Source organism: Triplophysa rosa, linkage group LG6 (assembly GCF_024868665.1).
Source record: "Triplophysa rosa linkage group LG6, Trosa_1v2, whole genome shotgun sequence".
NCBI classification, from domain to species: Eukaryota; Metazoa; Chordata; class Actinopteri; order Cypriniformes; family Nemacheilidae; genus Triplophysa; species Triplophysa rosa.
In genome coordinates this window covers 11,098,351-11,111,398 of record NC_079895.1, presented here as the reverse complement: position 1 = coordinate 11,111,398, position 13,048 = coordinate 11,098,351, and the positions used below count along the sequence as shown (strand labels likewise).

Sequence of the window (13,048 nt, the reverse complement as noted above, 5' to 3'; positions counted from 1 at the left end):
AAAAAAATCATCTTTTGTTTTCCCAAGAATAAACAGTATATAGAGGTTTTGAATATGCACTTGTATATGTGTAAATAAAAGTGTTTAATAGAATAGTTTCAACATTTAAAAAAAAAAAAAAAATTATTTTATTTTATTTAAATTTCATTGAATTGAAATAAATGCAATAACATTCTTACATTTTAAATAATCGTTTAAGTGTCCAACTGTTTTTAGGGGCCACTGTATGAATGAAACATATACAATTGTAAGTATAAACATCATTATCGCTTTTATTTTATTTGAAATAGAAATTTTCCTTATTAGTGAGTCTAGACTTGTTTGTACTGTGTGAATATTAAATATTTACCAACGTTGCTTATTAACAAGCAAAAACAGTAAAATCTGTATATATTCCACAAACATCTGTTTGTCCCATAAGGGATTATTTTTAATACTATATTGCACTTAAGTGAACAAAGCAATTAAAATACATTGCAACACTGATATTCATTTCAGAACACACACGCACAAACTTGTAATGGCACACATTCTCAGATCTTTTGGCCTCATACAGTAAAAGCTTAAGTAATGGAGAAAACACAGATTCAAAGTAGAAACATACAGAACACCACCATGTACAAAGAAAACAAAACTTCTAGTCTTTTTGGTCTAAAATAACAGATATCTGGAACTGCATTCCAAAAGCTTTTTCTTTTGACTGGTGCATGTTCTCCATAACCATGCATAAAGAGTAATACGGCTGATTTATTTGCTTTTTAAGATACAAAAGAAACCCATAATTCTTGGTTTCAGTTTATTTGTGATTCGTATCAGCAATATTAAACCATTTACTAATTTGCACATAGAATCTCTGAAGATTTTTATTTAAAAAGTGCTACAAAGCTTCTTTTTCCACTGGTAAACGGATGTAAAGCTCACAAGAGCTTCATTCCCTTCGAGTTGATCAAGTTCTAGAAATCTTTAACCAACGAGGTCAACAGCAATATGTGAAACACAGGTGGCAGCAATGGATGATGAAAGAAATACCATATTTTCCTTGATTCTTTCTTGTTACATCATCAGACATGGCATTTCTTATCTACGTATAATTCCAGTTGTTAATCCGTTCCCTCCTTCTAATCTCTTTTTGTTGGTTAGTTGAATTTACATTCACCTTTAGGTATCACCTACTGTACAGTACACAGGACACATTCTGGTGTTCCTTCTGCACTATTTATTCATTGATATATGTACAGTCATCATGCCGTTTTTTGGTAATCCATCATCAATAAACTACTGTACCATCACCAAGCTGGGAAAGAAATATCTCTGCCACTAAAATCGGTGTATAAAAGCTCTCTGCATTCTGGATGAACATCCTTTACACTGTGATTGACATATCTCAATAAAACTCTGCAGCCGGGGGGGGGTTTGGGGAATGGGGGGGCTGGTGTTGGGGGGTTTGTTCTTCCTTCACAAAGATGTTGGAGGTTCTTAGTGAATGGGCACAGAGCCACATTTATAGTCCTGTTAATGTCAGCAGTTTACCGTCTGGATTTCACAGCAAGGTATCAGCAGAAATCCTGAAAGCTACACTGCAAAAAAATCTGTTTTTTTAATCAGAATCTTATTTACCAGTATAAAAAACGAATCATCTTTAAAAACAAAATCCATATCGTCAGAGAATATATCAGAGTATCTTAAATTATGCTTTTTACTCAACCATTACTCCAACCATTTACTCAATACTTTTAAGCATACATCTAACTAAATTTGTCTTGATTCATTTATGAGAACTTTCTTAATGTGGCAATAAAAATAAACATGATTTAACACCACATTTCCTGAAATTAAGGGAGAATACCCACTTCTTCTTGCTTCTCAAGCAATTTGATTTTGTTTGTAGATGTTTTTACTGAAAACAAGACAGAATGTGATGACTTCAGCAATGGCCTTGGAAACGCTTGCTAGTCACATGACCAAATACAACCAATAATCTGCTCTTCCACACGCGGTCGGTTTTCTGTGTCTTTAAATTAAATGCATGTTTTCATGTCACCAATGGACCACCTGGCTGGCATAGTCCTCAGTTGTAGTGACCTGAGGATGGTTATCCTCACCGGGTTGTTTGCTCTGGTTGACTTTCCATTCCCTAAACCAACGTCTCTCCTCGCGCCTCTTCAATCTCTCTTCCTGCCGCTCGCGTTGGCGGGTAAACTGGTATCTCTGCAGAAACAGGTCCTTGGCAAACTCGTACAACTGCATATCCAGGAAATTCAGTTTCTCTATGCGGAGGCGCATGTCGTCGCGCAGTTCCACGTTGGCCGCGCGCGTGCTGTTGAACTGCGTGAAGGCGGAAATAAACCTCAGGCGGAAGGTGCGCTCGAACAGGTACTGCGTCTTGCGCTGGAACTCCGTGAGGCCGTAGAACGCCATGTTCTTGAGGTTGCTCATTGCACTAGCGAGAAGAATGGGATTGCGTTCGCTCTCGTTCATGGTGGAGAGGTTGTAGCAGCCCACCAGACTGAGATCCGCCAGCATACGTACTTGCCGGTTGTTGGCTAGGTTGGAAGGACAGTCCGTGAACTCGTGCAACGTCACCCCCGACCAGTCCTCCCCGCTGTAGCAGGTGGGCAGCTCGTCTTGAGTGGGCGAGCGACCATCACACATGTGAAGGGCAGTCTTCCAGGTAGCTCCACGCTGCACGTGCTTCCATTCGCTCAGGTAGCGTGAAACAGGGTCGCGCAACATGGTGATGTAATAGAAATTCCTGCAATGAAAATCACAAAATTCAAGAAATTTAAAATACCTATTTTTATAATGTCATGATTCGGTCATTTTCATAAATCATCATTTTTTTACGTCTAAATTAACTTCTGTAGTTATTAGGTTTTACTACGGAGCCCCTTTAGGGACATGGGGTAGAAAAAATATGAGAGGGAAGAGAAAATATATTTTTAAAGGTTTTGCGTTCTCTCGCAAACATATTTGCGTTCTCTCGCAAACATATTTGCGTTATCTTGCAAAACTTTTGCGTTCTCACAAAACTTTTGCGTTCTCTCGCAAAAACATTAAAACGTCCTGTTGTCCCGCTCCGTACATTAACAATGGAGCGGTTCAGAGTAGATTCCCGGACCAATAACTCGTGAGCTAAACGCTGTTATAACACAAATAACACATAATTCCTTAGACAATGATCTACAACCTCTTCCTCAAAACGAGAATATAAATTGATCTCTATATGAGCAGGCGACATGGACAAGTCCAAAGAAACCGTCTGCAAAGTGACTGTAAATCCGAAAAGCGTTACTACAAAAATAGTCATTAATAACTTAAATGTTACACACTGTGGTCTCACCAAATTCAGTTTACACATTAATGCTCTCCTGCTGAATTTAAACTGGATACTACAGTATGTAGCACTGAAGTTAATGACTATTTTTCGTAGCCTAATGATCTTCGGGTTTTGCACTTTACAGACGATCCCTTCGGCTCCCGCCTGAGGTCAATGCAAGGCTCGATTTGTGGGAAATTAAGTTAAAATTCATTGTTTACATTACATAGAATGAGGTGTCATTTGTGTTACAAGAACGTTTAGCTCACGAGTTATTGTTCCGGGAATCTGCGACTATAGACCAATGTTTATATATGGAGCTAGTCTTAAATTCTGCCAGCAGGACATTAAACATGAAGTCTTTGTCAGAACTCGCAAATGTTTTGCGAGATAACGCAAATGTGTTTGCGAGGGAACGCAAATGCGTTTACGAGGGAACGCAAATGTGTTTGCGAGATAACGCAAACGTGTTTGCGAGAGGATGCAAAACTTTTGCGAGGGAACGCAATGTTTTGCGAGATAACGCAAAAGTTTTGCGAGATAACACAAAACCTTTAAAAGAATATTTTCTCTTCCCTCTCATTTTTTCCACCCCATGTCGCTAAAGGAGCTCCGTATTTTACAGCTTGCTGTGCGAAAATGCAGGGTTTTTTTAACTATTTGTAAAAATTTTAGACTTAAAAAATGTATTTTTTATATACGTATTTGATATGTTATGTTATATAAATATTTATTATTTTTTAATATGTTTTTCATATTTAGTATAGCTCAGAGTCTGACACTCTTATTATCTAACATATTATTAAATTAATCTTTCAGAAATATTTAATAGCCCCCAAAAATGGTAAATTATCACGCAAAAGGACCCTGTCTGTCAGTGTTGAAAAACCTCAAGCTCAATGTTTCAATGGTACAGTGTAACCCACAAGCACTTTTAGGATGGCACGGCAGCAAAAGTGAACATATTCTTTTTACACACATCACTGCCTCTCTTACAGAGAAAGACCATCTTCTCAATTCTTGTTGGCCTGAGGAAAGCCACATGAAACACATTTCAATTAATCTATCCTCACTAGAGCACTACGGAGGACATAGGTTAAATAGTGACATTGTATAAATATTTAAATTCAGACTGAACAAGCATGCTACACAGAGAAGACAGCATGCACAATTTTATCAGTAACTTAAGACAGTAAACAGGAAATTTTCTTGTGGCTTAAACGTGCCAGTGTAACCCTAACATACACATTCATGTATACATGGCTGCCATTGATGCTGTTAAAGATAAGCCATAGGTCTATATTCACCAAATTAAATGTCCCCGGTGCCTGAATCTGATCATCACTGATGCTTTCCTTTGAGCTTTCCTTTGGAAAACATGTGAGAGAACAGATGCCACCAAAGTGTTTTTAGCAGCAGGCTGATGCATTAATGAAGAGAGAGGAACCAGGCGCACAGTCATGGCCTGACGGAGCCCAGAGAATGAGGCAGAGGCAGGTGGTGACTGCCTCTACTGCCTCTGAGCTGAGGAGAATAGTGAATGAGGCGACTATGATGTTCCCCCTGAGAGGACAGACAGCCAAGACAGAGAACATAGAATCCCCAGAGTTGACCGTGTCTCTGACTCTGACCGTGGTGTACCTCTGACAAGACAGTTTGTGTTTTCCGATCTGCAGTACAGGGTTTGTAGTACAGCAGTGGTCATTTATTTCGCTTAGTTAAGGGGTTTAAAGATGAAGCCGGCGATTTCTACAACACTGGCACTGGCAGAACTTGAAGAGTTCTACGATACCTGGAGTGAGATCTGTTAGCATTCACATCAATGGCAGATGAAGCGTTGGCACATGCACAGTGGAAATTTAAACCAGCATGCTGCCATGTTTATAATGGGCACCAAGTTCAGTAGATCGAGAACGTTTTTTAAGAGTTCATCATCTTAGCTGAAAATGGCATCTGAGTTGCAGTGAAAGTGGTACCGTAAGAATGGCGTTCACTATGTCATGGGCAACAGATAAAAAGTAAAAAAGAAAAAACTCACACTTTTAAGGGCCTACAAATCAACACTTGCAAAAAAATGTACTTGAATTATATAAAGTAGTGGCAAGAAATGATTTCCAACTTTTGACAATTGAGATCTTTGCTCTTCAAATGTTTTACTAATGCACAAATTATGAATGCATGTTGCATTGATGTGTTGGAAGCGTAAACTGAAGCTCAGCTTTGAGAAGTATTTAAGGGGGTGTGACTGAACATTACACATACTGTAACGTGGACAGTTTATTATTAGTTTAAGGCTTAGGACAATGACTACTAAATATAACTACACAAAATAATAATAATTATTACTAATAACAGATTTGTATATTTGAAAACCCATGTTCCCTGATTTTGCCTTTTCACCAGATCATTTTGTCCAATCAAAAGGCAGAATACACTGCTTTTCAAAGAGATGGCTCACCCAAAAATGAAAATTCTGTCATTATTTACTCATCCTCTAGTCATTTCGTACCTGTATGAGTGTTTTTCCTCTGCAGGATACAAAAGAAGATATTTTGAAGAATGTTGGTAACCGAACCACGGCGGTACCCATTGATTTGTATTGGTTATACAGTATGTGTCAGTATACAATCAAAGTGAATAGGTAACGTCGTTGTTCCGTTACCAATATTCTTCAAAATAAATTATTTTTATTTTCCAGAAGATAGAAAGTCATATAGGTTTGAAATTATAAGAGGATGAGTAAATGATGACAGCATTTGCATTTTTTCAACTATCCCTTTGGTTTGCCTTTTGGGCCAGTTCAACAAACTGGTAAAAAGTTGACTTTGACTTTTTAGGCACCTTAAAGGAACAGTTCGGCCATAAATGAAAATTCTTAATTTACTCACCCTCTCCAAATGTTCCAATTCTGTATACATTTCTTTGTTCTGATGAACACAAAGAAAGATATTTGGAAGAATGCTTGTAACCAAACAGTTCTGGGCCACCATTGACTACCATAGTAGGAAACATTTCTTTATAAATTTCTTTGTTCTGTTGGACACAAAAGATATTTTGAAGAACGTAGGAAAGCAGTTCTGGGGCACTTTTGACTAACATTGTAATTTTTCCAGAAAAATTACAATGTTTGTGTCCAACAGAACAAAGAAATGTATAAAGAAATGTTTCCTACTATGGTAGTCAATGGTGGCCCAGAACTGTTTGGTTACAAGCATTCTTCCAAATTTCTTTCTCTGTGTTTGTCAGAACAAAGAAATTTATAAAGATTTGGAACAACTCGAGGCCGAGTAAACGATGACAGAATTTTTATTTTTAAAGTGTCACATTTTCTGGAAATCCATTTCAAGAATGGCTGACTTATATTTGTTTCTGCTTGTTAATCTGGGACAGGAGAAAGTCACTGAACATAAAATCGTACATATTGTACATCACCATCAAATTGCTAATTGGAAATAAATGACACCGTTAAGAAGACTCTAGAGAGAATGTATTAATAGAAAGGTGACACTCTTGCTATTTGTCTCACTAGGACTGTTTCACTGGAAAATCAGTAGATAGCATAACATGATGATTATGTTGTGTGGGTGGTAGGAGACGCATTGGCGTTTAATGCACACCCACATATAGATGGGTGTTAGGCTGCAGGGTGTGATTAGAACCCTACCGGCAGCAGCTGTATCCGGCTCGTCTTACAAATGGGCAGAGTGCAGACTCTCTCTCATTAGTCTGTCCCAGCGACACAAACACATGCAGAAAGTGGTGTCAGAACAAGCCAACTGCAAAAAGGTCACGGTGAGCACCATCAGTGTCACGGTAAATTAGCCTCAAACCGCTCTTTCCGGAGCCTTAACCTCGGCCGAGAGACATACCCAGGCTGAGCTGTTGCGTGCCATCCTCATTTCTTCTGCTTGGTGATATCTATGTGAGTCCGAGTCCAGAAATGTTACAGAGCAACTGGGAAATGTCAAATTTTCTGCCTGTCTGTCTTTGCTTGGTAAAGAAATAGTTCTACCAGAAAGACTCAGGAGGCAAGATAACGTAACAATGAACATTTATTAAACAACTGACCAACAAAAGGTATCAAAATATTATATGATAAAGTTCTTTGGCGTAGGCCCCGTCCGTAGCTCGCATCAGGAGGGTCGCGGATTCTTTCACTTCTTGCCTGAAGATAAAGGCAGGGGCGAATGTCGGCGGCATCAACTGCGAACGCAAACATAGCGTAAGCAACGATCTTATATAGTCCAAGTGTTAGATGTAATAGGTGACGTAATATTAGAGTCCTCCCGGCAGAACTTGCGCTAAAGCTCACATTTCTTACAAAAATAAAAATTCTGTTATTTACTAAAATATTTTCATTTATTTGGTGTGTTATTGACTGAAAACCAAGATTTTATTCTCTTTCACGCATGCATATATTTTCACATGCTACGTGATTTCTGTCTTGGTGTTATTCCTGGTGTCAACAGATACGTTTCCATTGGTTCCCCACACAAATTCATCATCTATATCTTCAACATTTGGAATATAGCTAGTTGAATTGCACTTCTCGTGTATTTATGGTGCTTTCAGGAGAAAGAAAGTCACACAGGTTTGGAACAACATCAGAAACGGTGAATGATGACAGAATGTTCATTCTTGGGTGAGCTATTATAAGTTTTTGTGCAAATATAGCTCAGCTGTTCATCTAAAGTAGAGCGAGGCAAATGTGTTGAAGGATTACTTGACGTTTACCAAATGTCTGAAATCAGGATCCCAGTGAAGCCCTTAAAATCCAGAGAGGATAATAGTGAAGTGAAGCAATGCGTCTCAATATCACTCAGCTGTCAACAACTAGAGGCACTGCAGGCAACAGAGCGCAGCACGAGAGAAATCACTGACTGCAGTAACTGCACATAAAATGACAAAAGCTGAGATTGAGAAGATGAACTGTCATAGAGCATTAATGACTGACACTTAGACAGCTCCTCTGAGTTTACTGCTAACACAAGATGTATAAAGTTAAAACTTCTGCTGGCCTTTTCTAGATATCTGGTTTTTAATAGGTAAGCTAATGGTGCTGCCCATAGGTGTTAATCTCAATTGTGTTTCCTAGACAACAATAGGATTTAATAGGGAGCAAGTTGATACTTTTGTTTAAATCACCTATTTCTCTGATTTTTATTTTGAGAAAACAGATCTGACACGCATGTGTGTTTCCTCTAGGGCAGTGGTCACCAACCCTGCTCCTGGAGATCAACCGTCCTGAAGATTTCAGCTCTAACCCCAATCAAACACACCTGAACTATCTAATCAAGGTGTTCAGGTTTGCTTGATAATTACAGACAGGTGTGCTGAAGCAGGGTTTGAGCTGCAGTCTGCAGGACGGTCGATCTCCAGGAGCAGGGTTGGTGACCACTGCTCTAGGGATTTTGATTTAGGATTTTAAGAATGACCGCTTAGATTTACCAAGACACATCTTTCAACATGACTTTAAACATTTCTCAAATGATATAGATTATCCTATCTATCTGTAGACCAAATGATATAGATTATCCTATCTGCATTCATTTATATCTCTAATCATACTGTACACCTTTGGGCTGTATGGTTTCATAAAAAAGCTTCAACATTCACATTTTTTTTGTCACTCAAAAGGTTATTTGTGTTGTCTCTACAGGCAAGGTACAGTAAAAGAAATGGTTTGCTTAATAAAAGATGCTAGACAGAGAATATTTTAGAAGAGAAGTTCTTACTTTCTAACTTTTTAAGCACTTTTAAGGTTCTTGGGGGAACCAAAAATGGTTCTTCTATGGCATTGCTGTGAAGACCTTTTTTTTGAGAGGGTGTGTACACTAAACCAAGGTGATAATTCAACCAAACATACCGGATAACTAAAGTAAATCTCCAAAGTTACAAAACTCAAGTTCGAATTGGAGCAGTCAAATTTACACCTGGGTACTAGACCTAAAATACTAGAAATAGGATTAAAGGAATAGTTCACTTTAAAATGACCTGTCATCATTTACTCACCTCGTATAAATTTCTCCGAAGTCAATAGTGCTCTTTGATCTCTCAGAACTCTTTGATTACAAACATTCTTCCAAATGTCTTTTTTTGTGTGTTCAGCCAAACAATAAAATTTATACAGGTTTGAAAAACTTGAGGGTGAGTAAATAATGACAGTTTATCTCATTTTTGGATGAACTACTCCTTTAAATATACAATAGCAAACAAAGGAACAAAAAGGCAAAATAACTCCAGACAGAGCTCTCCATTCTTTAGCCATGTCCATTTCAGCTATGTGTTTTAATAGCCTGTTATTAGACACAATGACACCATCAAGCTCTGTTTTTGTTCATCAAATTACATGCTACCAAGCAGCAGACAAATATATGCTAGCAAACTATATGCTTTCCACTACAGTCTATAGCCCTTTGTCTTGGCGAGTGCTTGTTGATGGGAGGTTTACAGCCCATTTGTTTTGTGATGTAGTTCTTAGAGGCATACTCCACCCAAAAATGAAAATTCTGTCATGAATTACTCACCATCTAGTTGTTCCAAACCTGTATAAATTTGTTGTTCTGTTGAACACAAAGAAAGATATTTAGAAAAATGTTAGCAACTGACATTTCTGGGACATCAATGACTACCGTAGTAGGAAAGATTAAAATGGTAGTCAAAGGTGCCCCAGAAAGGTTTGCTTTCCTTAAAGGCGCAGTTCTTAATTAACAGTGGCCACTAGCGTTGTATTATAGATTTGCCACGAATCGCTCAGTTCAAACACGACGGCGGCCACCACAGTACAAAAAGACGTTGTTCTCATGATGACGCAGGGAAGAGTTTTTGCGGGCATAGAAAGACTGTAGAAAGAGCGATGTCTTATGTATTACATAAAATAAACGGTTTGTGGATTTTTAAAAGAAGGTTAAAGTCAGGCAGGAGCTAAGACCTGTGTTAATATTATAAAGAGGGAGTGCACTCAGAAAACTCAGAAGTGCACTAATCTATTCATCTCTAACATGGCTATATCGGTTTAAAGTTATCACACACGTGAACACCAGCAGACAGACATGCATGGGCAAAACACATTAATGTCAATTTCAAATGCTTATAAAGGCACAGCTATTAGCAACTGTTTATCTTTGGATATACCTACTGAAAATATCCTGCATCAACTTCTAAACAAAGTATTAAAAATACAAACATCCAGAACCTCTGTAGCCAGATCATCCACAAACATTCGTTGGTCCGTTTTCTGTACACAATTGCAATTTTGACTTCAGTAAAGATTTTTGAAAGGAACCTGATGTATGTCCAGGTCTTGTGTGCGGTACCGTAAGAGCATTATGATCGAGGCTGAGAGCGCACTCAGCACCTCTATTGACTTCTGCCCTTTCCTGATTCAGTTTCCTCACCGTGTCTCACAGCCATCAGTTCTCCCGCGGGACCTCAGACCTTTCCTCAAAAGGTTGCTGGATTAATCACGCTTCTGATTCCGCTGAATTTCACACAAATCTCTCCGCTCTGTATCCGTCCATCACTTATTTCATCTCTGTCCCCGTCTTCTTAATTATTGGTATCAGTTATGACATTTTGTCTCGGTACAGGGATATTCTCTGTGAAATTACACTGGGCCAGAATAATACTGAGCGATAAACCCGCCAAACTTCAGGCACCTGACTGAAATTCTCAATTATTATGTTTTGTCAGTGCAGTTTGCCAGTAACAAAACTTTTCGGTCACACTTTATTTTAATGTCCAATTCTCGCTATTAACAAACCATTAACTACAATTTTTGCCTCAATAAACTCCTAATTTGGTGCTTATTAATAGTTAGTATCATAGTTGTTACATTTAGGTATTGGGTAGGATTAGGGATATAGGATTATAAATACTAATAAACAGCCAATATTCTAATAATATTCATGCTAATAAGAAACTTGTTAATAGTGAGAACTGGTCCCTATACTAAAGTGGTACCACCTTTTCACTGTGTCTACTTGGTAAAATGGTTTAGGGCTATATGGTTTTATTTGCCATCTAAATGTGCTATTAAGCACGAATGTAAAGTTACAGCAGTCAAAAGGTTTTTATGTGGTAGATCTAAGATTGCCTCTGGTGGATCCCCAGGCCAAACAACAGCTATAATCCCAATGCAGGGTCCCTAGCACACCACCCCTTAGGCTAGAAACTGCATTACCATCTACACACTTAATATTAAAGCCAGAGCGCGAGAGAAAACATGACACAAGGCAAACAAGGATAGACGAGATAAAGTCAATGTGAAACTGTTCACCCATTTTACATCCATGATGCATTTTTGAATCAAACAAGAATATTCATAGAATATTCATCACAATGTCCGAGTTTTTTAATCAGTAATTGATCATGACAGGTGGTTAGAAAAGGGAGGAATAGGCTTGGTGACTTCAAGCTAAATTTTCGTTCTTGGAGACAGAAGCAAATGTAAACGTTATGACACGACTATGATGACTTAATTTGCTAATAACTTTGTTATTAAAATTCTAACAGAGGTTACACTCAAATTAATCTATATAAGACACCACAATAAATGTTGAATAGATAATTGATATAAGAGAAATGCAAATCTAGCCCATAATAACGAAACCAATCCATCTTAATATTTCACATTGAGCAGTGACATTATAATAGACATGCTGCATTATATTCATGATCCACAGTCTCAATTTCATTAGTGTTCTGTCTTTAACAGACAGGAACACCCTTTGACTACACAATAAAGATTAATTGTCAGTTGAAAGCTCTAATTACCACTTTCCTTTAAATTTTGGAGAAAAATCAGGACAACTCAACTTATAGTGCATTTGAATCCGCCTCCGTCTACTGATGTTGTATATACTGTTTGAAATAACTTTAGGGTTTTTTTTGACAATTCATATCTTGCATCAGTAGCTCTCCAAAAGTTCTTTGATGCAGACTTATGCTTGTTCGATATACTGAATGTAATAATTATAAAATCCTTTTATGCGTGGGGTCAACACCTCCATCTTCCAAGATGTCTTCGCTGCCTTCTATATTGTAGTTCAATAACATTTCTTTCAGTGGTTTATTAGTAATTGTCAGTAGGAGGCTGTCATTTTTGAAAGGTTTATGAGAGACCAATTATTTGGAAATGTTCAAAACTTGCATCTCACTAATCAAAAGTGATGATAATAGCTCCTATAAATTTCACTCTCATAGCCATGCACAAAGCATAATATACCGTGATTTATCTAGTGCATGCAAAAATATGTTGATAAAATGTTAAAAAGAAATGTGTTCCAACATTTTTATTAAACTTGTGTAGAAAGCTGCAGTATATTTGATGATAAGGAATGTAGCACAAAATGAAACTTGGATGCAAATTGATGCTTTAATGAAAACATCATCATTTGCTAAAAGTACTATAAAGGTTTGCAGAATTCTTTAGTTACAGTATAAAATGACAAACATACGACAAATCAAACACTGATCACAATAATGGTGATTTGTGAAATTTCAACGTTTTTTCAACATTAATTGCGGGTGCAAAAGTGATATTGATTCAGTGCAATTGGCCATTACTGCGAACCATTTCATATGAAACCAATTTAGCACTTCCATTAAATTCACAAAAACATTGCACGATTGAACCAAAGGTGAGCTAAGTTTTGCCATTAATCTTTAAGATCACTGGATGTCTTCCTCTTTGTATTCTTTTTTAGCAGTTAATGATGGAATACCAAAGCA

The 13,048-nt window shown here is 37.6% G+C and overlaps 1 protein-coding gene across 1 annotated transcript in view; it reads right to left on the bottom strand.

Annotated features, from left to right (window-relative positions):
* Positions 1 to 221: 221 nt before the first annotated feature.
* Positions 222 to 13,048, bottom strand: part of hs6st3b (heparan sulfate 6-O-sulfotransferase 3b) — a 49,082-nt gene continuing 36,255 nt past the window's right edge. Inside the window, exon 2 of the mRNA XM_057336938.1 lies at positions 222 to 2,752. Coding sequence (XP_057192921.1) covers positions 2,038 to 2,752 — 715 coding nt within the window. The 3' untranslated portion in view covers positions 222 to 2,037. The remainder of the gene's footprint in view (positions 2,753 to 13,048) is intronic.